General features: G+C 41.6%; 1 protein-coding gene across 1 annotated transcript in view; it reads right to left on the reverse strand.

Moving 5' to 3' along the window:
- Positions 1 to 4,272, reverse strand: part of LOC311107464 (platelet-derived growth factor C-like) — an 80,716-nt gene extending 76,444 nt beyond the window's left edge. The window contains exon 1 of the mRNA XM_084149959.1: positions 4,146 to 4,272. Coding sequence (XP_084006085.1) covers positions 4,146 to 4,257 — 112 coding nt within the window. The 5' untranslated portion in view covers positions 4,258 to 4,272. The remainder of the gene's footprint in view (positions 1 to 4,145) is intronic.
- Between the last annotated feature and the right edge of the window lie 19,004 nt (positions 4,273 to 23,276).

The following is a 23,276-nucleotide window of genomic DNA, read 5'->3' on the forward strand; positions in this document are numbered from 1 at the left end:
GATTTTCAGCTCTAGGCCTAATCCACCGAAGAAATAGCTAAAGAAACGCACGCTATTTTGGATGTGCTGCAGCAATCGTACAAAGGCAGCTGATAGCAGTAGAATGTAATGAATGTTATCTAAGAATCTCTCTTGAATTTAAGTTTCAATGAGGCATTTCATTTTGCAGCAGATAAGGAAAGACTGTTACAATGGAGCAATTTTCATGTCCATGTTCCTGGTCTGGGATTGGTTGGCTTTGTGTCTCAAGACAGTAATTAGGTCACTGGTTCACAGGTGTAAACATGCAAAAAGTGACATTGAAATTGCCGAAGTTGAAGACCTAAAACTGTATTGCTAACATGACACTGCTATTCATAATTTGCATGAATCCATAATTGGCATTGACACTCAGCATGCTGGCTATAGTTTGGGGCTGTAAGGCCTTGACTGGTAGATTAAGTAAGTGGGGAGTAGAGGACCCACAGGCGTTCCCTATCCACATAGTATAAGAAGACTATTCCCCAGTTACTCTTTAAAAGGACAAGAATGCACCGTTAAAGAACTGTGGCTGGATGGGTGACCCTCCCCACAGGGACATATCAATGAGAATGTCAAGATTTTTTTTGGTGTGTCCTTGAAAAAAAGACACTCAGCATGCTGACCTCAAGAGGACATTGATTCTGCTGAAAACAATAGGCCCTTACAAAGTACCTGGGGTAATGTTGATACTGCAAGTGAGAGAGAAGCCACCGTCTGCCTGGAGAGGCTTTTCTCTGCCAATGCAGAGCTTAAAAACCTGTGACCCAGTTCCCTTGAGAAACTCCCTCCTGCTTGGGGAGAATGTACACTCGCTGCCCAAAATGACAAACAGCAGGCAGGCGGTGGCATGCTCGCCTGCCAAATACAGTTCTCCGACGTTTAAGTTGTGCTGACAGCAAAAACATAGACACTGTTATCTACTGTTAGTCCTCACTTGAGACTGAGGTGGTGAGAGGGGAACAAGTCTACATGGACTGCTTGTGGAGAGACTGACTGTGTTTGGTGTCTCAGTGAGGAAAGGCTCTTGTGTGGTCAGTATATTTTCTGGTCTATTTGTGTTGCAATTTCCTTGCAAGTGTGTAAAGAATCATCCATTTTACTTTTAGGCATTTTTTTGTCAAATAGACAGTAGTTGTCGGTGTAGGCCGACTACCTTAGTGCGAGTAACTAACTGTACATTGCTACAGTACATTAGTACTCCCAGAGAAACGTATTTAGAGAAACATCTGAACCGTATTAAAGAATAATTTGATATTCCAAATTATTTTGGTGTTGTTTCACCAATTTTACAGCTATACCGTAATTTCAAATAAAATATATACTTAACCACTATGTGGTCCACTTAACACAACAACAGACTGGTAATGTGAATCCCAGCTAAGAAACTGGTAGCTGTCTACAGACTGGGCTAACAGCCATATAAACCACCCTACTGAGTCCAGCACACGTTGAGTAATCATTGCCTGATAGGGAGAGGTATTACTTCCTAAACAGAGCAAAACATGCAATATACTGACTTCAACAAATCCCACACCACACACAGGGCTAAGGCTATGGGTTTGATCTGAGGAAATTATGATTGGCTCTGTTAGTAACTACACAGTACAGTAAATAAAAATAAAAGTTGGTCAAAATCTCCAGATAGATATGGGCCAGAGAGTGACTTGAGATTTGCACCAATAACTTCAAGTTTGATGCAACTATCAATTGACATCAATGCATGAAACGAAAGTTACACTTCCATGTATAGCTACATCTCAAGTCCTATTCATGGTGTGCAGTGACCTAACATACTACAGACCATTATGTATGTTGGTTGCAGATTGTCTGTTTTCTTGTTTGTATTGGGACCCTTTGAATGCACAATGCACTTCTGTATCCCCAGACATCCATGTATACGTGAAAAGCTGCACATTTCCATTGGCCTGTGAGCCGTATTACCCCCCCGTAATCCCCTAATCTGGCTGTTCACAGCAGCCCCTGTGATCATTGGCAAGTCTTGCACGTTCCTCGGCTTCCTGGACTGGTGCTGAAAGAGGCTACACTAGATTATCCCTAGATAACCTGTGTCTCGTACTAATATCTTTGGAAAAATCGTTTTAGAAGATTTTGAGGCGGTTTCATTTGGCTGAAAATGCAATGCCAACACTCACTTATCAACCCCAAGATAATGGAAAAGACACTAAACATTTAAGCATATTAACAAAATGTTAATTAATCAAGAAACAATCCAACCTAAAGCCCAAAGTGTAATAAGCTACAAGACAAGGTGAAGTGGTTTAATTAGTGGCTGAGCCTCACTGGAGATGTGAGCCAAGTGGAACAGAATGAGACCGTCATGGTCGATCGTTACTGCCTGACACACCTAGTGAATAGGACTCCATCTTCTGTAATAAAGATTAAAGCCCATGTATCATGTTGCATAACAACGGTCAACAACAATAGTTCCCTTGGAGAAAGTTACTGTAGTACAATGACTGCACTAGCAACCAAGCTGAGACTGATAGTAGAGGTACCGCACTAGCAACCATGCTGAGACTGATAGTAGAGGGACCGCACTAGCAACCATGCTGAGACTGATAGTAGAGGGACCGCACTAGCAACCATGCTGAGACTGATAGTAGAGGGACCGCACTAGCAACCATGCTGAGACTGATAGTAGAGGGACCGCACTAGCAACCATGCTGAGACTGATAGTAGAGGGACCGCACTAGCAACCATGCTGAGACTGATAGTAGAGGGACCGCACTAGTACCATGCTGAGACTGATAGTAGAGGGACCGCACTAGTACCATGCTGAGACTGATAGTAGAGGGACCGCACTAGTACCATGCTGAGACTGATAGTAGAGGGACCGCACTAGTACCATGCTGAGACTGATAGTAGAGGGACCGCACTAGCAACCATGCTGAGACTGATAGTAGAGGGACCGCACTAGTACCATGCTGAGACTGATAGTAGAGGGACCGCACTAGTACCATGCTGAGACTGATAGTAGAGGGACCGCACTAGTACCATGCTGAGACTGATAGTAGAGGGACCGCACTAGTACCATGCTGAGACTGATAGTAGAGGGACCGCACTAGTACCATGCTGAGACTGATAGTAGAGGGACCGCACTAGCAACCATGCTGAGACTGATAGTAGAGGGACCGCACTAGTACCATGCTGAGACTGATAGTAGAGGGACCGCACTAGCAACCATGCTGAGACTGATAGTAGAGGGACCGCACTAGCAACCATGCTGAGACTGATAGTAGAGGGACCGCACTAGTACCATGCTGAGACTGATAGTAGAGGGACCGCACTAGTACCATGCTGAGACTGATAGTAGAGGGACCGCACTAGTACCATGCTGAGACTGATAGTAGAGGGACCGCACTAGTACCATGCTGAGACTGATAGTAGAGGGACCGCACTAGTACCATGCTGAGACTGATAGTAGAGGGACCGCACTAGTACCATGCTGAGACTGATAGTAGAGGGACCGCACTAGTACCATGGGTGCAAAAGCATAGGCTATTTATGAACTAATGCCCAGGTGTGCACACAGGCACACACACACACACCTCATCACAACAACAACAGCTTGATTCAAGTTCCACATGCTGGAAATAATAAATAATTTGCAGAGATTATTAATTGGACAGTCTCTTCCAATTTATGCATGTGTCACCACCATATTTATTTGACTTTAAAATAAATTCCTAAACTTAATTTTTTAATTTGACAGTCTAAATCAGTGGGGTTCAGAGGGTAAGCAAATTACATCACCTGGAGGACTACCACTGAATGAAAGGAGCCTTTTACAATCAAAGAGAAAACCTCTCTCAGGGGACATGAAATTTCAGAGGGTTTCCCCCCCTTAAACACACACGGGCACACTTTAAAGTTAAAGGTAATATCCACTTCCTATCCTGGATAATGCTGTTTGAACTGAATAAAACGTATTCATTCATTGCTGTTTAAACTCAAGCAAGATGTGCCTTGTAAGAGTAGGTTTGAGTTCTGGAAGTTTATGTATGAGCAGGAATGGATATGTGAGAAATTCTAAACTCCTTTATTTCCAACTCAACCCATGTTAAAAGTGACAGCTAAACACACATTACAAACACGCAACTTACCGTTTTGTTCCTTTAAACTTGGTTGTTGGAATTTGCTGACGTGACTTGATTCAGTTTCTGAGCCATGTTGTTGTAGAAGCGATACAAACAGGATTAATAATGGAAGGATCATTTGGATTAGTGGCGGACAGCGATTACAAAACACTGTTGACGAGACGTTTAGTAGCCTAAACGTTGTTTGGATGACAACAATGCTGTTTTGGACACATTTGTAGCGGATAAACGCAGAGTAAAATCGACATAATCTCATCCAAATACGGAGTTTTTGGAAAAAAAATGAAACGTCATAAAAATCCCGTAATATCCACAATAGGATAACTTTGAAACCAATGGCCGTCTCGCGCGCCAAAGTGGTTCAGATGCAAGTGCGCACCTGTGGGGTTTATGGAAAATTGGCTTGGAAGTTAGAAAGTCACTGCTGCGCTTTAACTAAATTACATATCCACCTTGAAGTTCCATCAAAGCCACCAAATTACTTATATATTGAGTGAAATAAATCGTAAAAGCTTAAACTTTTTGTACAAGGAGAAGTGCGATACTTTTGCCTGCGCGCGACATTCATTAGTTTCCAAAGTCTCCGCTGTCTGCAAGTCCAATCCACAGATTTGCAGGCATTACAATAACTTCACATTAACCGCAGATACCACGAGAGTGCAGTGCAATTCGATACAGTTTGTACAGTGGGTGATATTGCAGAGCACACATAACTCCAGTTGTTTGGTGAGGTCTTGGCACGGTGGCTGTTGACTGGAACTAAACTGTGCTGGAGACTGGAGCTAAACTGTCGCTAAAAGTGAGACAACAGGGTCTGGATTTTTGGAAAAGCAGACTGCCAACTGAACTGACTACACAACAGGTGCTATACATAAAGTAAAACTTCCTAGCGAAGGAAACTCCCCGGGAAGTTAACTGTTCAGTTGCTGCATGCAGCTCTACTTGTGCATGCCCAGCTAGCACATTTGGTTCCTTGGAAGTTGTGGGAACGCACTTTATTGGTTCCCCGTTGGTTCTGGGAACAAAACCATAAGACCGGTAAAACATAACGGTTTTTAAACGTTCTGAGAACTGAAGTGAACATTTCACCTGTTCTGGGAAGTAAATGTTTAGGTTGCAGGAAGGTTCTCAGAACGTTTTACTATGGTCACTTGAAAGTTTTCCTGGGAGGTTTTATTAACGCTCTGAGTATAAAGTCTAGGCTATTTGGCGGTTTTTGAATAACTTCCTTAAAACTTTCACTGAATGTTTCAATAAGACTTTTAATAACACCGCTAGCTTATTTTAGGTTAACCTTTAAACTCCAAGCACAGACAGGACACATGGAAATTCATTTCCTTAGGCCTTAATCATGCAAACACATTTATTTTTTATTGTGATGCGGCATCAGTGAGATTTGAACCTATAATCTTCTGTTCTCTATTTGTCATTTAGCAGACGCTCTTATCCAGAGCAATTTACAGTTAGTGCATTCATCTTAAGATAGCTAGGTAGGAAAACCACATATCACAGTCATAGTAAGTACAATTTTCCTCAATAAAGTAGCTATAAAGTAAAGTGCAAATGTTAGTTCACGAAAAGTATTTTTGTGTGTGTGTGGGGGGGGGGGGGGGGGGGTGGGCGGTGGGGGGGGGGGGGGGGGGGGTAGTGAGGAGGGGGTGCGAAGTGGGGTGCTGTGGGATTATTTAAGATACTCTTTGAACATTTAGGGTTTCAAATGTTTTCGGAAGATGGGCAGGGACTCTGCTGTCCTAGCTTCACGGGGAGGCTGGTTCCACCATTGGGGTGCCTATAATCTTCTGTTCTTAATACATGGAATTAGTCCAGTGCACCACCAGGATGGAGCTAGCGTGCCATGTTTTTTTTATGCATACAAAGCTATTCATTTTAGTCAATTAAACAGACCCCATTTCAAAGGAAACAAGATCAGGTGTGGCCAATTACTGGGCTCAGCCAACACACATGAACACACTTAACAAGATAGAGGATAGAGAGAGTTTTGTCGATGCTGATAACGGAATGTACAGTATATGTTTAAGTGATAATGCCAGAGAAGCCGGTGTTTGGAGGATATATTGGCACGGGTGTTGTTAGGCCCGAGACGAAGTCGCCAATATATCCTCCCAACACCGGCTTCGAGGGCATCATCACTTTTATACAACGGTTACCAACACATTCAAATATTGATCGATATATTTTCATTAAAAACGTTATTTTTATTAATTTATTATATTTCATCCTTCCACAAGATATAGTCCCGACACAAATCTAGGGTTGCTACCCTAGCCGGCTGGTTGTTCATTCTATTGGTTCGGTTGCTAGAGACGCGACCCAGTCGTTCTGTCTTTTTGTTCTGTATCTATGGAAGCGAACCAGTCATTCGTTCTAAATGTTCCATTGCCATACTGGCTGGCAAACATTCTTATCCCTTGCTTGCTAGCTAGCCAACTACGGCTAATTAACAGTCACGTCAAAAAGCCAGAATAACAGCAAAGTAGCTGCATTTGCATTTGTTTAAGCTGTTTTCTAGAGACATTTATTTGGAAACATCCATAACAATGAGCTAATGATGCTCGATTTCACCTGGCATAGAAAATGGGCTCACTCATCAGGACACTGTGTTGTTCAGAGGAGCTAGCCAACAACACAGCTAACACAATCAATTCAAATTGAAGCTGGAAAGACTGCAAACTAGCTGCACTTCGTTTCGTTTTGCCTTTTTTCAATTGACATTTCTCTGTATATATCCATAAAAATGATGCCAGCTGATTCATGATTTAGACTGGCTGAGAAACGCTGCCTGCCTGTCTGTCTCGTCCCGACTCCGAACACGTTCATTATTATTGGACAGCTGGAGATCGAATTTGTATATTGAAACAATGTTGCAAATGTCGGAGAGACAGACAGCATGATTTATACAAATCTCCGCTGTTGAAAACTAAATGTTAGTCTAAATCTGAGATAATGTCTAGATGCTTTTTATAGTGGAGATCAAGTTTATACATTGCTTGGCTGGGCTGAGACAGTGGATTGCGCAGTCAGATGGAATGGAGTAAATAGGCATTTTAACGTCATAGATTTAGCCGGTGGTAACTTGTGGAATAGACACCAGCTGGAATGCAGTTTTAACCAATCAGCATTCAGGATTAGACCCAACCATTCTATAATTATAAATAACATTCTTAGAACATTCTCTGACGTTCCTAAAGTTTTTTTTGTGGTTACTATGGAAAGTTGTCTTAATGTTCTCTGAACTATTTGAGAACATGGCTTTGAATAGAACCAAGCAATCACTCCCTTTTTTCTGACTACAAATTATCTATAACTGGGCTAATAACTCACTAACTAGCAAAGGATATAAACAAAATGTGCGCACGTGGCTACATGCAGATCTCGCTTTGATCTCAAAACAAGCGCATCTACTCACGACCGCTAATGCTGTAAACACAGTCCAGTTCAAAGGAAATGGCACAGATCCATATATGGCAATGGTCTATTTGCATATAGGCCTACTGCAGCTCTGATTGTTTATGCCGCACCGGTCTGTGTAGAGTACGGGCTGAGTAGTGTGTGTCAATGCAATAGAATCCTACTCCAATGTGTTCTGTCTACAACAAAATCTGTTGCATAGTTTGTTTTGTTTCAGTATGTTGCATTGAAAGTGGCTAATATTGTGTGTCACAATTGCCACAGTAAAGAGAACCATTGATAGTGTTAACAGGGAAAACTCTAGAACAGTGGTCCCCAACCTTTTCTGAGTCACTTTGAGTCAAAATGCAAGCTGAGATCTACCGCTCAGATATTTTTTGTACATGACTTAAAAAAACATAAGCCTATGCAACATTAACCAATTAAAAACAGTAGTGTAGCAATGAGGTTTGTGCAGTACGCTATAGGCTCAATACATTACCACCGCATATTGGCTTTGCTTGAATTGCCTTGCCAATGCATTGTTGTTCGGGCCATTTAAAAAAATCATATTTCAAAATTTGAGGTAGTCTATATGATCACACCAGTAATGTTGGTGTATTACTTGTGAAGCACAGCTGAGTGAGCATACATTTAAATCATTCACTTTTTATTTTATTTTACTGGGCTGATGGTGCCTGCATCTATTGGTCAGTCTCAGCGAAGGGAGAGAGCAGCAGACTGAGGGTCCGCTTCTCAACATCCCTCCGCTCTCCCTTTCCTCCACTGACACTGACCAAAAAGGGACAGCGTCTTCCAGATGATGGCGAAACTCGAGTCACACCGCATTATTTCTGCCTCATGCACAAATTCATGTTGTTACTCCTATGAACAGAAAAAGTTAAATATTCCTCGATATTTAAAAAGTCCCAAGCCTGTAATAATAACAACAACGCAAGTCTATAGATACACTTTCCTACTCATTCATTACTGCTGCAGTGCTTGTTGTAGTGCTGAGTGGAAATAGGAAGAAGGCGCATTTTATGGCTTATAAAACTGTTGAATACAAAGTGTTGACAGTGCTGAGTAAGAACTTAAACATTAACTCACTCATAAAAACAGCATTGACAGTCTCTCTCTAGTCATGGTTTTAAACGTTTTAAAGATCGCATGGCAGCTTTGCTGTAGCTTGATTTGCTCTCTGGGCCCGCCGGGAAGGCAGAGTTTGTGCCTTCAGACAAATGAAATGGTTCAAAATGGCAACAGTTCGCCTATCCGGCGCGCAGGGCAGCTGAATCGGGTGCACCTACCGGAAACAGCCCTAGACTAATAAAAAAAATTGGAACACAAGGCTTTATTGTTGGGTTTTTTACATAAATGCTTGGCAATCGACTAGGAATGCCTTGGAGATCGACCAGTCGATCGCGATCAACCTGTTGGGGACCACTGACCTAGAAAGTTGAGTGAAGTTCAATCTCGTACTTCTCTCTGTGGGCTGATATTTCTGCGCAGCAGTCTCCGGGCTATTGCGCGTTCATGCACACGTGCAGTTTAGAGGGAACATTGCGCCATGAATGAATGATCATGAATAACTTGACCAAACATGGGTATAAATATATTTTTCTTCTGAGTTTTCTTATATCTCTCAGATATAGGACAGACACTTTAAAACCTTGTTCATTATGATTAATTTTTTGACTGTCTTTTTTACCATTTATGAATGTGTTATTCAATGAGTTTCTATGGGCTATAGCAGTAAAAGCCATATTCAAAGTTATATCAAACATTTATTTTATATATTTTCTTTATACCTACAGTGTTCCTAAAATTCAAAATCAAATGGCTAAATGATACATTTGATGACCATCTTAAAACAATTCCATATGTTAACTTAGTAGATATTGCAATCTAAGGGCTTATAAACTGATTTTGCAAACATATTCCCTGATAAAGTTGTCACACCCTGATCTGTTTCACCTGTCTTTGTGATTGTCTCCACCCTCCTCCAGGTGTTGCCCATCTTCCCCATTATCCCCTGAGTATTTATACCTGTGTTCTCTGTTTGTCTGTTGCCAGTTAGTTTTGTTTCGTCAAGCCTACCAGCGGTTTTCCCCTTCCCGGTTTTGACCATTCTCCCTGCCCTGGCCCTGACCCTGAGCCTGCCTGCCGTTCTGTACCTTGTCACACCACCCTGGATTATTGACCCCTGCCTGCCCTGACCCTGAGACTGCCTGCCTTTCTGTACCTTTTGGACTCTGATCTGGATTACTGACCTCTGCCTGCCCTTGACCTGTCGTTTGCCTGCCCCCTGTTTTTGTGTAATAAACATTTGTTACTTTGACACTGTTTGCATCTGGGTCTTCTTCTACAGTAGCAAACCATGTGTGTCCATGATGTATAATGCATTGTGCCTGTATTGAACTACAGTATTTATTATTATCATTACTACTGTAAGTTGGATCATTAATCTTCATTATAATCACATCATAAATTATATCAACTAGATTTTGCATCAATAGAGCGACAATGCGTGGCACATTTAAGTCAAGCAATGTTAATACAATACGCCACAATGTAATTTACAAAATATAATTTCCATCAGTTAGTCCTCTTTTACCCATTGCTGTTAAGCGTGTTCCTTGTGATATCATGCCATTAAGGGTTAATAGTGTTTTGATATTGGCACTGTAGGCTACACGTAGATTTCCCATTTCAACAATGTGAATACTGTACCATAAACACTCCCCCTGGACTCATTCCTTAATCTCACCATCATTGCCCAGAACTTTTCATCATGGGGAAGTTAGAACAATGCCTAATGCCTGTTTGGGGAAATGTTTAAAAACTCAAAATGTGTCATATCAAAGCTGTAGACACCGCTGTTACCATTCCCCTTTCTGTTCCCAATTTCCACTCCAGCACAATGCTGTACCTCATCATGTGCGTTTAATGTGGTTACTCTCATCTCATTGTCTGTAGAATCCTCAAGTGTGTGTCCCTGTGTAAGTATACCAGCAGACAAACTATCAAAGGGAGTTGCAGACACATTGAACCTATTCACCATGACACATGATGTAATGGCGGAGCAATTTAGCCCTGTCTCACGTTGCTGAGACATTGCAGCCTCAGAGGGAGGGAAAGCCTAAAGATGTCACCACCCGAAAGGTATGAGAGGTTTTAATGTTTTTAATCAAAGTAAATGGTGGATAAGAGATTGCATGGCTGTCATACACGGGTTGGTGTGTTGCCTCCATGGAGTGTGGCATGTCGAGGTCTTCTTGTGCCTGCTGCAAGGGCCAAGTCCCTTTGTGTAAAGAAGAGTATCACATTCCACCCCTGCAAAAGCCTGCAGCAGATGTCAGCACTTCACATTGTGGAATCTCTCCCTCTCTCTCTCTCTCTCGCTCTCTTTCTCTCTCTCTGTCTCTTTCCCTCTCTCTCGTGCACACACACATGCATATACACACACATGCATGTACACACACACACACTTAAGCATGCACACACACGTATAGTCCACCCTCTCTTTCTCTCTCTCTGTCTCTCCCTCTCTCATGCAAACACACATACATGTACACACACATGCATGTACACACACACACACACACACACACATAGTATTGTACAGCTAACCTTGTGGGGACACACAATTCAGTCCCATTCAAAATCCTATTTTCAGTCCCTAACCCCTAACCCTAAACCTAACCCTAACCCTAACCCATACTCTTACCCTAATCTTAACCCTAACTTTAACCCAAAAACCTAACCTCAACCCTAACGATAAACCTAACCCTAGCTCCTAACCCTAACCCTTAACGTAATTCTGACCCTAACACTAATTTTAACCTTAACCCTAAACCCCCTAGAAATAGCATTTGACCTTGTGGGGACTAACAAAATGTACCCAGATGGTCAAATTTGTGTTTGTTTACTATTCTTGTGGGGACTTCTGGTCCCCACAAGGATAGCTAAACACACTCACACACACACTTAAGCATGCACACACACACACCCTCTCTTTCTTTCTCTCTCTCTCTCTCTCTCTCTCTCTCTCTCTCTCTCTCTCTCTCTCTCCCTCCCTCTCACACACAGGCACATACTCTTTCACCCCCGGAGGTTTTGTCTGTGAAAGCTTGGTATTTTGTCTCCCTGTCCACATGTGATTGCTGCTTCCATGGTGGTCTCCTGAAACACAGAGACTGATACAAAACATGTAATAAACAGAGGAAATTAGAAACAAGACGGACCTTTGGGTCACTGCAAGCATACAAAGACATGACAGACAGAATGCTCTGCAGTAGGCTGGATGGAAATGTATACAAGAGAAAATTCACAGCCTCTAGCAGAGCTAAATCCCATTACAGTCCAGTTGCCTTTTTGGGACACACTGTCAAATAAATGCCCCATTATGTTATGTATTCGTCACGGTGAATGTGAGATATTTTTTTGTTAGAGGTGAGTTACAGTGAAAACCGTATGAATGGACATTGCTATACAGTATTGAAATCATAGTACATCATCATCATCATACCTATAGGAGAGGTTTAGGCTGTTTTGCTGACTTCATTTGCACGGTAAAACATTTTTTACCAGCCTCTGCTGTTGAGTGCTCCGCTGAGCCGTTACCATTTGAAGCTACAAATAAATAATCGCTAAATTGTTCATTAGAGCACCTTTAAAGTCAGATGTTGATCTACACAGAAAACCAAAACTGTGACTCTCATTGAATCTTACAGTATGCCACAGTCACAAATGTCCTCCAGCAGTGTTATTGTGTTACAGTGGAGTTTTGCTTTGAGGCTAGAGCCCCCTGGTGGTAGCCCCTGAAGCTGCAGCTCAAGTCTTGACCAATGGCTGACCATGGATCTGGTGTTGGAGACCATTACTCATTGGCAATCTCCAATCGCACAGAATAGTTGTGTATGTCATATAGTTACAGTATCCAATCAAATATATGGAAAGTGGTATTACATTTCATAACTGTTAGTAATGTGTTTCCCCTGTATTCTGATCCAACAGGTAAACACTGCCAATATGCTGGGCAGGTACGGCACGGTAAACTATACGTATGTCGACTCAATAGGAAATTGCATTTAAAAAACGAAATGCCTATAACCCTCGATCAGATTGAATCCCAGCCTAAGTGTGTGTATGTGTGTGTGTGTGTGTGTTTGTTATGGAGAGAGGGAGTGTGAGACAAGGAAGAGATAACGAGAGAAGAAAGCAAGTGATCGATATGGAAAGGGAGAACTCAGCAACTAGGAAAACACTATGTTCTTAGAAAAACCTGATTACCAATGGCCTTGACTGATATGTCTAGCTAGCAGACCTTTCCCTTAGCCATCAACAATCAGCCTTTGACTACCGTATACCTCTTTCTCTAAATAAGACCCATTTGTCAATGAGAAAACTACCAAAAATATTTGATTGGTTGAGATCTAGATAGTGTCTGGTAGGCCATCACCACTAATCCATTTCCCTCTAAACGTCTTCAATCTTTGTATCTTCAACATATACTGTAGGAATATGAATCCCTTCTCTTGGTGCCTCTCCCTTCTCAATCACCAATCAACTGTTCATCCACTTTATCAGCACTATTTGCCACATGACTAGTGCTTGTCCCTGTCAATTCTCATATTTCTCACCATTATTACTCCCAAAAACTAGACAGGCACACACGTTTCACGCACATGCACGTGCATACACACACACGTTTCATGCAAATGCATGTGCATACACACACACACACACACACACACACACACACACACACACACACACACACACACACACACACACACACACACACACACATACACAAACACACACCACAATTGAACAGCAGTGAATCTCTAATTGAAGACTGAATCCTTAGGGCTAAACGAAGGCCTCCCAAACCATCAAAGTGGTATACCACTACCTCTACCTCTACCACTACCACTACCACTACCACTATCTCTTCCACTACCTCTACTTCTACTTCTACCTGTACCTCTACCTCTACCACTACCTCTACCTCTACCTCTACCTCTACCTCTACCACTACCACTACCACTACCACTATCTCTTCCACTACCTCTACTTCTACCTGTACCTCTACCTCTACCACTACCTCTACAACTACCTCTACCTCTACTTCTACCTCTACCTCTACCACTACCAGTACCTCTACCACTATCTCTACCACTACCTCTACCACTACCACTACCTCTACTTCTACCTCTACCACTATCTCTACCACTACCTCTACCACTACCTCTACCACTACCACTACCTCTATCACTGCCTCTTCCACTACCACTACCTCTACCACTACCTCTACCACTACCTCTACCACTACCTCTACCACTACCTCTACCTCTACCACTACCACTACCACTACCTCTACCTCTACCTCTACCTCTACCACTACCAGTACCTCTACCACTATCTCTACCACTACCTCTACCACTACCACTACCTCTACCTCTACCACTATCACTACCACTACCTCTACCACTACCTCTACCACTACCACTACCTCTATCACTGCCTCTTCCACTACCACTACCTCTACCACTACCTCTACCACTACCTCTACCACTACCTCTACCTCTACCTCTACCTCTACCTCTACCACTACCTCTACCACTACCTCTACCACTACCACTACCTCTACCACTACCACTACCTCTACCTCTACCACTACCACTACCACTACCTCTACCAGTACCTCTACCACTACCTCTACCTCTACCAGTACCTCTACCACTACCAGTACCCCTACCACTGCCTCTACCTCTACCAGTACCTCTACCACTACCAGTACCTCTACCACTACCTCTACCTCTACCTCTACCTCTACCTCTACCTCTACCAGTACCTCTACCACTACCTCTACCACTACCTCTACCTCTACCTCTGTCAAGGGCTTTATTTTCATTAAAACAAAGAACATGTCAACACAAAGTCCTTACTTACTAATAACAGAATGTGGCCTGCATGCCAGATATAATTCCATATTAGATTTGCTAATCCCATATTGACAAATTTTTGGAATGGCATTCCGTTGTCCATCAGAGAGGTGGTTCTTGTCATGGCCTGTCAATTCGACCGATACTATAGGGACCAATGTGAGGAACCTGTCCAATCTGCCTCAGACCGATACTATAGGGACCAACGTGGGAAACTTGTCCAATCTGCCCCAGACCGATAGTATTTAAATCTAATCAATTTGTCACATGCGCCGAATACAACACCGTGAAATGCTTAACCAACAATGGATATTTTTTTTAAGTAAGAAAATATTTGCTATAATAATTAAATACAAATTAAATAAAAAGTAACACAAATAACAATAACGAGGCTGTATACAGGGGAAACCGGTACCGAGTCAATGTGCGGCGGTACAGATTAGTCGAGGTAATTGAGGTAATATGTACTGTACATGTAGGTAGGGATAAAGTGACTATGCATAGATAATAAACAGAGAGTAGCAGCAGCGTAATAAAGGGGGTCAATGGAAATAGTCCGGGTAGCCATTGGATGAACTGTTTAGCAGTCTTATGGCTTGGGGGTAGATGTGGTTAAGGAGCATTTTGAGCCTAGACATGGCACTCTGGTATTGCTTGCCATGTGGTAGCAGGGAGCACAATCTATGACTTGGGTGGCTGGAGTCTTTGACAATTTTTATGGCCTTCCTCTGACATCGGCTGGTATAGAGGTCCTGGATGGCAGGGAGCTCGGCCCCAGTGATGTACTGGGCCGTACGCACTACCCTCTGTAGCGCATTGCGGTTGGATGCCGAGCAGTTGCCATAACAAGTGGTGATGCAACCAGTCAGGATGCTCTCGATGGTGCAGTTGTATAACCTTTTGAGGATCTGAGGACATGCCAAATCTTTTCAGTCTCCTGAGGGGGAATAGGCATTGTCTTGGTGTGTTTGGACCATGATAGTTTGCTAGTGATGTGGTCACCAAGGAACTTGAAGCTCTTGACCCGCCCCACTATTAGGGACCAACATGGGGAACCTGCCCAATCTGCCCCAGACTGATACTATAGGGACCAACGTGGGGAACCTGTCCAATCTGCCCCAGACTCTTTGAATAATATAAAAGGAACTAAAGCCCTGGGTTATATGTGAAATGGGATTTGGAATAGATTCAATTTTCTTATTCTTTGGAAGAACAACATAAGGCCCATTTAAAAAGGTGATGCAAACTGTTCCTCAGTAATACCTCTTGACTAGACGTACAAAGGCAAGGGTCATAAACCACATAGTTTGATTCCCTTTGATATCAGACTGTGTGAGAGAGAAAGGAGTGTCTCCACCTCAGAGGTCAGCTTTGATTCTCTGTTGGCCTGGCTACAACGTGGAGGTACACTACACACCATAGATGGTAGAGAACCTCCACTCCCAATGTCCTGATGGGTTTAAGAGGCTAGAATGCATTCCTGCACACACACACACACACACTCTCTCTCTCCTCAACAGAGAGAGAATGCTGGCGGGCATCCACACACACACACACACACAGCGAAACACACACTCACATACACACACACACACTGACACTGTGTTTCTTGGCAGACAAGCATGCATTCGCTGATGCAAACTCCCCCTACCTCACTGACTTTCTATTGCACTGAAAACAACAATCTTGTAATGAGATTGAGCAGGTAAGTTATACTGAACAAAAATATAAACAAAACATGTAAAGTGTTGGTCCCATGTTTCATGAGCTAAAATAAAAGATCCCAGAAATGTTCCATGTGCACAAATTTCTTTACATCCCTGCTAGTGAGCATTTCTCCTTTGCCAAGATAATCCATCCACCTGACAGGTGTGGCATATCAAGAAGCTGATTAAACAGCATGATCATTACACAGGTGCACCTTGTCCTGGGGACAATAAAAGGCCACTCTAAAATGTGCAGTTTTGTCACACAACACAATTCCACAGATGCAATTGGCATGCTGACTGCAGGAATGTCCACCAGAGCTGTTACCAGAGAATGTAATGTTAATTTATTTACCATGAGTCGCCTCCACAACGTTTTAGAGAATTTGGCAGTATGTCCAACCGGCCTCACAACCGCAGACCACCTGTAACCACGCCAGACCAGGACCTCCACATCCGGTTTCTTCACCTGCGGGATCGTCTGAGACCAGCCACCCGGACAGCTGGTGAAACTGTGGGTTTGCACGACCAAAGAATTTATGCACAAACTGTCAGAAACCATCTCAGGGAAGCTCATCTGCGTGCTCGTTGTCCTCACCAGGGTCTTAACCTGATTGCAGTTTGGCGTCGTAACCGACTTCAGTGGGAAAATGCTCACCTTCGATGGCCATTGACACACTTGAGAAGTGTGATCTTCACGGATGAATCCTGGTTTCAACTGTACCGGGCAGATGGCAGACAGCGTGTATGGCGTTGTTTGAGCGAGCGGTTTGCTGATTTTTTTGGACATTTTAGTCATTTAGCAGACGCTCTTATCCAGAGCGACTTACAATTAGTGAGTGCATACATTTTTCATACTGGCCCCCCCTGATGTCAACATTGTGAACAGAGTGCCCCATGGTGGCGGCGGGGTTATGGTATGGGCAGTCATAACTACGGACAACGAACACAATTGCATTTTATCGATGGCAATTTGATTGCACAGAGATACCGTGACGAGATCCTGAGGCCCATTGTCGTGCATATTCATCTGCCGCCATCACCTCATGTTTCAGCATGATAATGCACAGCCCCATGTCACAAGGATCTGTACACAATTCCTGGAAGCTGAAAATGTCCCATTTCTTCCATGGCCTACATACTCACCACACATGTCAACCATTGAGTATGTATGGGATGCTCTGGATCGATGTGTACAACAGCGTGTTCCAGTTCCAGCCAATATCCACCAACTTCGCACAGCCATTGAAGAGGAGTGGGACAACATTCCACAGGCCACAATCAACAGCCTGATCAAGTCTATGCAAAGGAGAAGCGTTGCACTGCATGAGGCAAATGGTGGTCACACCAGATACTGACTGGTTTTCTGATCCATGCCCCTACATTTTGTTAATGTATCTGTGACCAAAAGAAGCATATCTGTATTCCCAGTCATGTGAAATCCATAGTTTAGGGCCTAATTTATTTATTTCAATTGACTGATTTCCTTATATAACCTGTAACTCAGTAAAATCTTTGAAATTGTTGCATGTTGTGTTTATATTTTCGTTCAATGTAGTTGCTTTTATCAGTGGATCATGATTTAGTGTAGAGACATATATATAGAAATGACAGAGATTAAGAGAGATTAAATAGATAATACTTGCCAGGTATGCTGAGTTATTGATGGTACGTTGTGTAATAGATGTTACGTTGTGTTATAGATGTTACATTGTGTTATAGATGTTTTATTGAGTTACTGCCACTACCTCTCCCACATATGCTGAGCACTTGTTGGCTGCTTTTCCTTCACTCTGGGGTCCAACTCATCCAAAACCATCTCAATTGGGTTGAGGTCGGGGGATTGTGGAGGCCAGGTCATCTGATGCAGCACTCCATCACTCTCCTTCTTGGTAAAATAGCCCTTACACAGCCTGGAGGTGTGTTGGATCATTGTCCTGTTTAAAAACCAATGATAGTTCCACTAAGCTCAAACCAGATGGGATGGCGTATCACTGCAGAATGCTGTGGTAGCCATGCTGGTTAAGTGTGCCTTGAATTCTAAATAAATCACAGACAGTGTCACTAGCAAAGCACCCCCACACCATAACACCTCCTCCTCCATTCTTTACAATGGGAAATACACATAGGTAGATCATCTGTTCACCAACACCACGTCTCACAAAGCCACGGCGGTTGGAACCAAAATCTCAAATTTAGACTCCAGACCAAAGGAAAAATGTCCACCGGTCTAATGTCCATTGCTCATGTTTCTTGGCCCAAGCAAGTCTCTTCTTCTTATTGGTGTCCTTTAGTTGTGGTTTCTTTGCAGCAATTCGACCATGAAGGCCTGATTCACACAGTCTCCTCTGAACAGTTGATATTGAGATGTGTCTGTTACTTGAACTCTGTGAAGCATTTATTTGGCCTGCAATTTCTGAGGCTGGTAAGTCTAATGAACTTATCCTCTGCAGCAGAGGTAACTCTGGGTCTTCCATTCCTGTGGCGGTCCTCATGAGAGCCAGTTTCATTATAGCGCTTCATGGTTTTTGCGACTGCACTTTAAGAAAACTTTCAAAGTTCTTGAAATGTTCTGTATTGACTGACCTTCATGTCTTAAAGTAATGATGGACTGTCGTATCTCTTTGCTTATTTGAGCTGTTCTTGCCATAATATGGACTTGGTCTTTTACCAAATAGGGCTAACTTCTGTATACCCCCCTACCTTGTCACAACACAACTGATTGGCTCAAACATATTAAGAGGGATATAAATTCCACAAATTAACGTTTAAGAAGGCACACCTGTTAATTGAAATGCATTCCAGGTGACTACCTTGTGAAGCTGGTTAAGAGAATGCCAAAAGTGTGCAGCTGTCATCAAGGCAAAGGGTGGCTATTTGAAAAATCTCAAATATAAAATATATTTTGATTTGTTTAACACTTTTTTGGTTACCACATTCCATATGTGTTATTTCATAGTTTTGATGTCTTCACTATTATTCTACAATGTAGAAAATAGTAAAAATAAAGAAAAACCCTGGAATGAGTAGGTGTGTCCAAACTTTTGACTGGTACTGTAGATGTTATGTTGAGTTATAGATGTTATATTGTGTTATAGAGTTATGTTGTGTCATAGATGTTGTGTTGTCTTATAGATGTTACGTTGTGTTATAGATGGTATGTTGTGTTATGTATGTAGTTGTTATGTCATGGATGTTATGTTGTGTTAAGGATGTTATGTTGTGTTATGGATGTTGTGTTATAGATGTAATGTTGTGCTATGGATGTTATGTTGAGTTATAGATGTTATGTTGAGTTATAGATGTTATGTTGTGTTATATATGTTATGTTGTGTTATAGATGTTATGTTGTGTTATAGATGTAGTTGTTATGTCATGGATGTTATGTTGTGTTAAGGATGTTATGTTGTGTTATGGATGTTGTGTTGTGTTATAGATGTTATGTTGTTTTATAGATGTTATGTTGTGTTATAGATGTTATGTTGTGTTATGGATGTATGTTGAATTATAGATGTTATGTTGTGTTATAGATGGTATGTTGTGTTATGGATAGGCTTCGAGTTGACAAAATATTACACAATAAAACTCATCTAATTATAATGTAGGATGTTACAGACTAGCCTACTTTATTCAGTCATTGTTGGATTTTGCTGATCATCCCAACAAGAACATAGCCTTTCTGACCTTGATAGGCATTCAGTCATAAATTAACATTTTAACGCCTCAACACAATATGAAAATATATATTGAACCTACATTCACTAACATGTATGTGTCTACAAACCAACAAGACATAATTCATTATACACTGTCATTTTATTTGCTAAATAGTCTATGGTGTCATGTGCAATCTTCACAAGCGCTCGACCGACTCTTTAGTTGGCGCTAAACGTTGCTCATGAATATGACATCGTAAATAATAGGGAGTTTGTACGCTTCACATTAATATATATATTATTGGCCAAACATAACGGCCTTTCATTTATCGTTGTGGGCAGAAAGCGGCTGTACGGGGTGCTGAGGCAATTATGTATTTATGTGTGCAGCCGCTACTGCGCATGTTGCATGACAGGTGCACACGCAATCCTCCATCTTGTGCATCCTGAACTAAGGCAAAAGGGCATCAACCACATACATTCAATAAAAATAAAAGCAAGACCGCGCGTAGAGAAAAATAGGCAAATTCCCGAAATGTAAATTAGAGAGAAAAATCAACAACCCTCCTTTAATTGAATGACGGACGAGGGAGACCAGAACGAAGAATATCGACTGCGTATGGTCAAGGAAGACTAACGACCGCTTACATTGTCAGCTTTACCCGGTCTAGTAACGAATAAACTATTAAAGAAAACAAAATGGTAAGTGAAATGCTTGTATTTTTAAACAAAACGGTGTTGTAGCCTATGTTCACGTCAATGTAGGCAATGTGAAACGCATGACCCCGACGTATGTTTTCGCACGTACGTAATGACATCTCCCCCCATTCCCCTATCACCTCATATCGTGGTGGTCTATTCGCTATGTATACTATTCTCCATCTTTTGCAAGTGGCGCTCAAGCTTTGGGCAAGTGGCAGCGTCTTCGCTTGTTGCAATTGGACCTGATGCGAGGTGCAGGCAGCCACAGGTAGTGATTGTTGAAATTGGTAGGCTATTAGAAGGAATTGCATCGCTTGATTTGATTACTTAAGTATGGAGGTGCACAATAAAAGGCTCGATAAGACACAAAGATGAAAATGAGGGAACGTTGAATAATGTCATGCAAAGCTGTTTTTGTATTTATTTCATTGGTATCTATTCTATACTATGAATGTCACAATTTATTTGTCTGCAGACTATGAAACGTGGAATGGAAAAATTATTTGCAGTGCCTTGGTAGCCAAATTAAATGGGCATTTCTTTGCAGTTCAATAATAGCAGTGTTTTTGCTACATTGTGCATACTGTATGTAACCCTGCACAAGCAATAACAGCCGTTTAGTAGGCCTCCAATGTCAGAAATCCAATAGTGCAATTAAAGCACTAATGGAGAAGGTTTTGTTGGGTGAACATAATTCCTATTGGCCTGATGATACCAATAGGCATTCTATGTGGGAGCTTGTGTCACTGCCTTTACACTTGAATTTAACTCTCTATATAAACAACAACACAAGGCTCTTATGGGAAGAATGGATCAGTAAGAATGGATCAGTAAGAATGGAGTGACATAGTGGTGAACTCTCTTAAAACAGGGCTTTTTGAGGTTATTTGCAGTGTTTTCCCAATCAACTTTTCTACCTTTTCTTGACTATGGTGATACCCTCAACGGAAGTGCAACTGACTCTACTCTAAAATCCCTTGATTCTGTCTATCATTGCACCCTTCGTTTTATTACATCTGACAGTTTTAATACTCATCACTGCATCCTTTACCAAAAAGTTGTCTGGACCTGTTTAAAGACACATAGATCACTCCATTACTCTCTTTTTGTTTATAAAGCCCTACTCCACAAGCTTCCAACATACTTAACATCTTTGTTGAAATGTAGAATTTCAGGTTATAATACAAGGTCACAGGATTGGTTAACAATGATGACTCCCTTGGTAACCACAGAGTTCAGGAAATCTGCTTTTTCATATTAGTCTCCAGTTGGCACTTCATTTGGATAATTTGGTTAAGGATTTTTATAGTGATGAATGTGTTTGTTTTATTTGATTATAATGTCTAATGTGTATATTGTATGTATATTGTGTATATGTGTGTGTGTGCTGATGTGACTGTTGTTCCCAGGGCATGCTTGTGAATGAGACTTAGGTCTCAATGTGTCTCCCTGGTTAAATCTTTTAAATTTAATTTTAAATAAAAGTTAAATAAAATACATATTATTTACATAATATTAGGAGAGCAGCAATGATTGTCTCCTCAGTCCTCACTCAGTGAAAAGGGAAAATACTTAAACAAACTATATTTAGGAAACAGGGACCATGCCAAAGCAAAGTGACTAAAAGCTTATGAAATATGCAGGGGACACCAGCAATAGCACAACTTAGCCATAGCACAACTTTGCACAGCTCTGTGAACTTGACTGTAAATCGCTTTAGAGAGAAAGAAAGAAAGAAAGTAAGTGTCACGATCGTCGACAGATGCGGACCAAGGCGCAGCGTGATAAGCGTACATACTTTATTTCTACACAACAACATGAACAAAACAACAAACGAAACGTGAAGTCCTAGGTTATACAACAAACCTTAACGGAACAAGATCCCACAACGTAACATGCCAACAGGCTGCCTAAGTATGGTCCCCAATCAGAGACAACGAGCTACAGCTGTCTCTGATTGGGAACCACCCTGGCCAACATAGAAATACACGATCTAGAACGACAAACCTAGAAAACTAAACAAGGAAAAATCCACACCCTGGCTCAACATTTAAGAGTCCCCAGAGCCAGGGCGTGACAGAAAGAAAGAAAGAGAAAGACTAATTAAGGTGATATACAGTGGTGTAAAGTACTTAAGTAAAAATACTTTAAAGTACTGCTTAAGTAGTTTTTTTGAGTATCTATACTTCACTTTACTATTTGTATGTTTGACAACTTTTACTTTTACTTCACTACATTCCTAAAGAAAATTATGTACTTTTTACTCCTTATATTTTCCCTGACACCCAAAAGTACTCATTACATTTTGAATGCTTAGCAGGACAGAAAATGGTCCAATTTGCACACTTATCAAGAGAACATCCCTGGTCATCCCTACTGCCTCTGATCTGGTGGACTCACTAAACACAAATGCTTTGTTTTTAAATAATGTCTGAGTGTTGGAGTGTGACCCTGGCTGTCTGTAAATAAAAAAAACAAGAAAATGGTGCCGTCTGGTTTGCTTAATAAAATGAATTTTTAATTATTTGTACTTTTACTTTTGCTTTTGATACTTAAGTATATTTTAGCAACTACATTGACTTTTGATACTTAAGTATATTTAAAACCAAATACCTTTAGACTTTTACTCAAGTAGTATTTTACTGAGTGACTTTCACTTTTACTTGAGTCATTTTCTATTAAGGTATCTTTACTTTTACTCAAGTATGAGAT

Source organism: Coregonus lavaretus, assembly GCF_964263955.1.
Source record: "Coregonus lavaretus genome assembly, chromosome: 32".
NCBI classification, from domain to species: Eukaryota; Metazoa; Chordata; class Actinopteri; order Salmoniformes; family Salmonidae; genus Coregonus; species Coregonus lavaretus.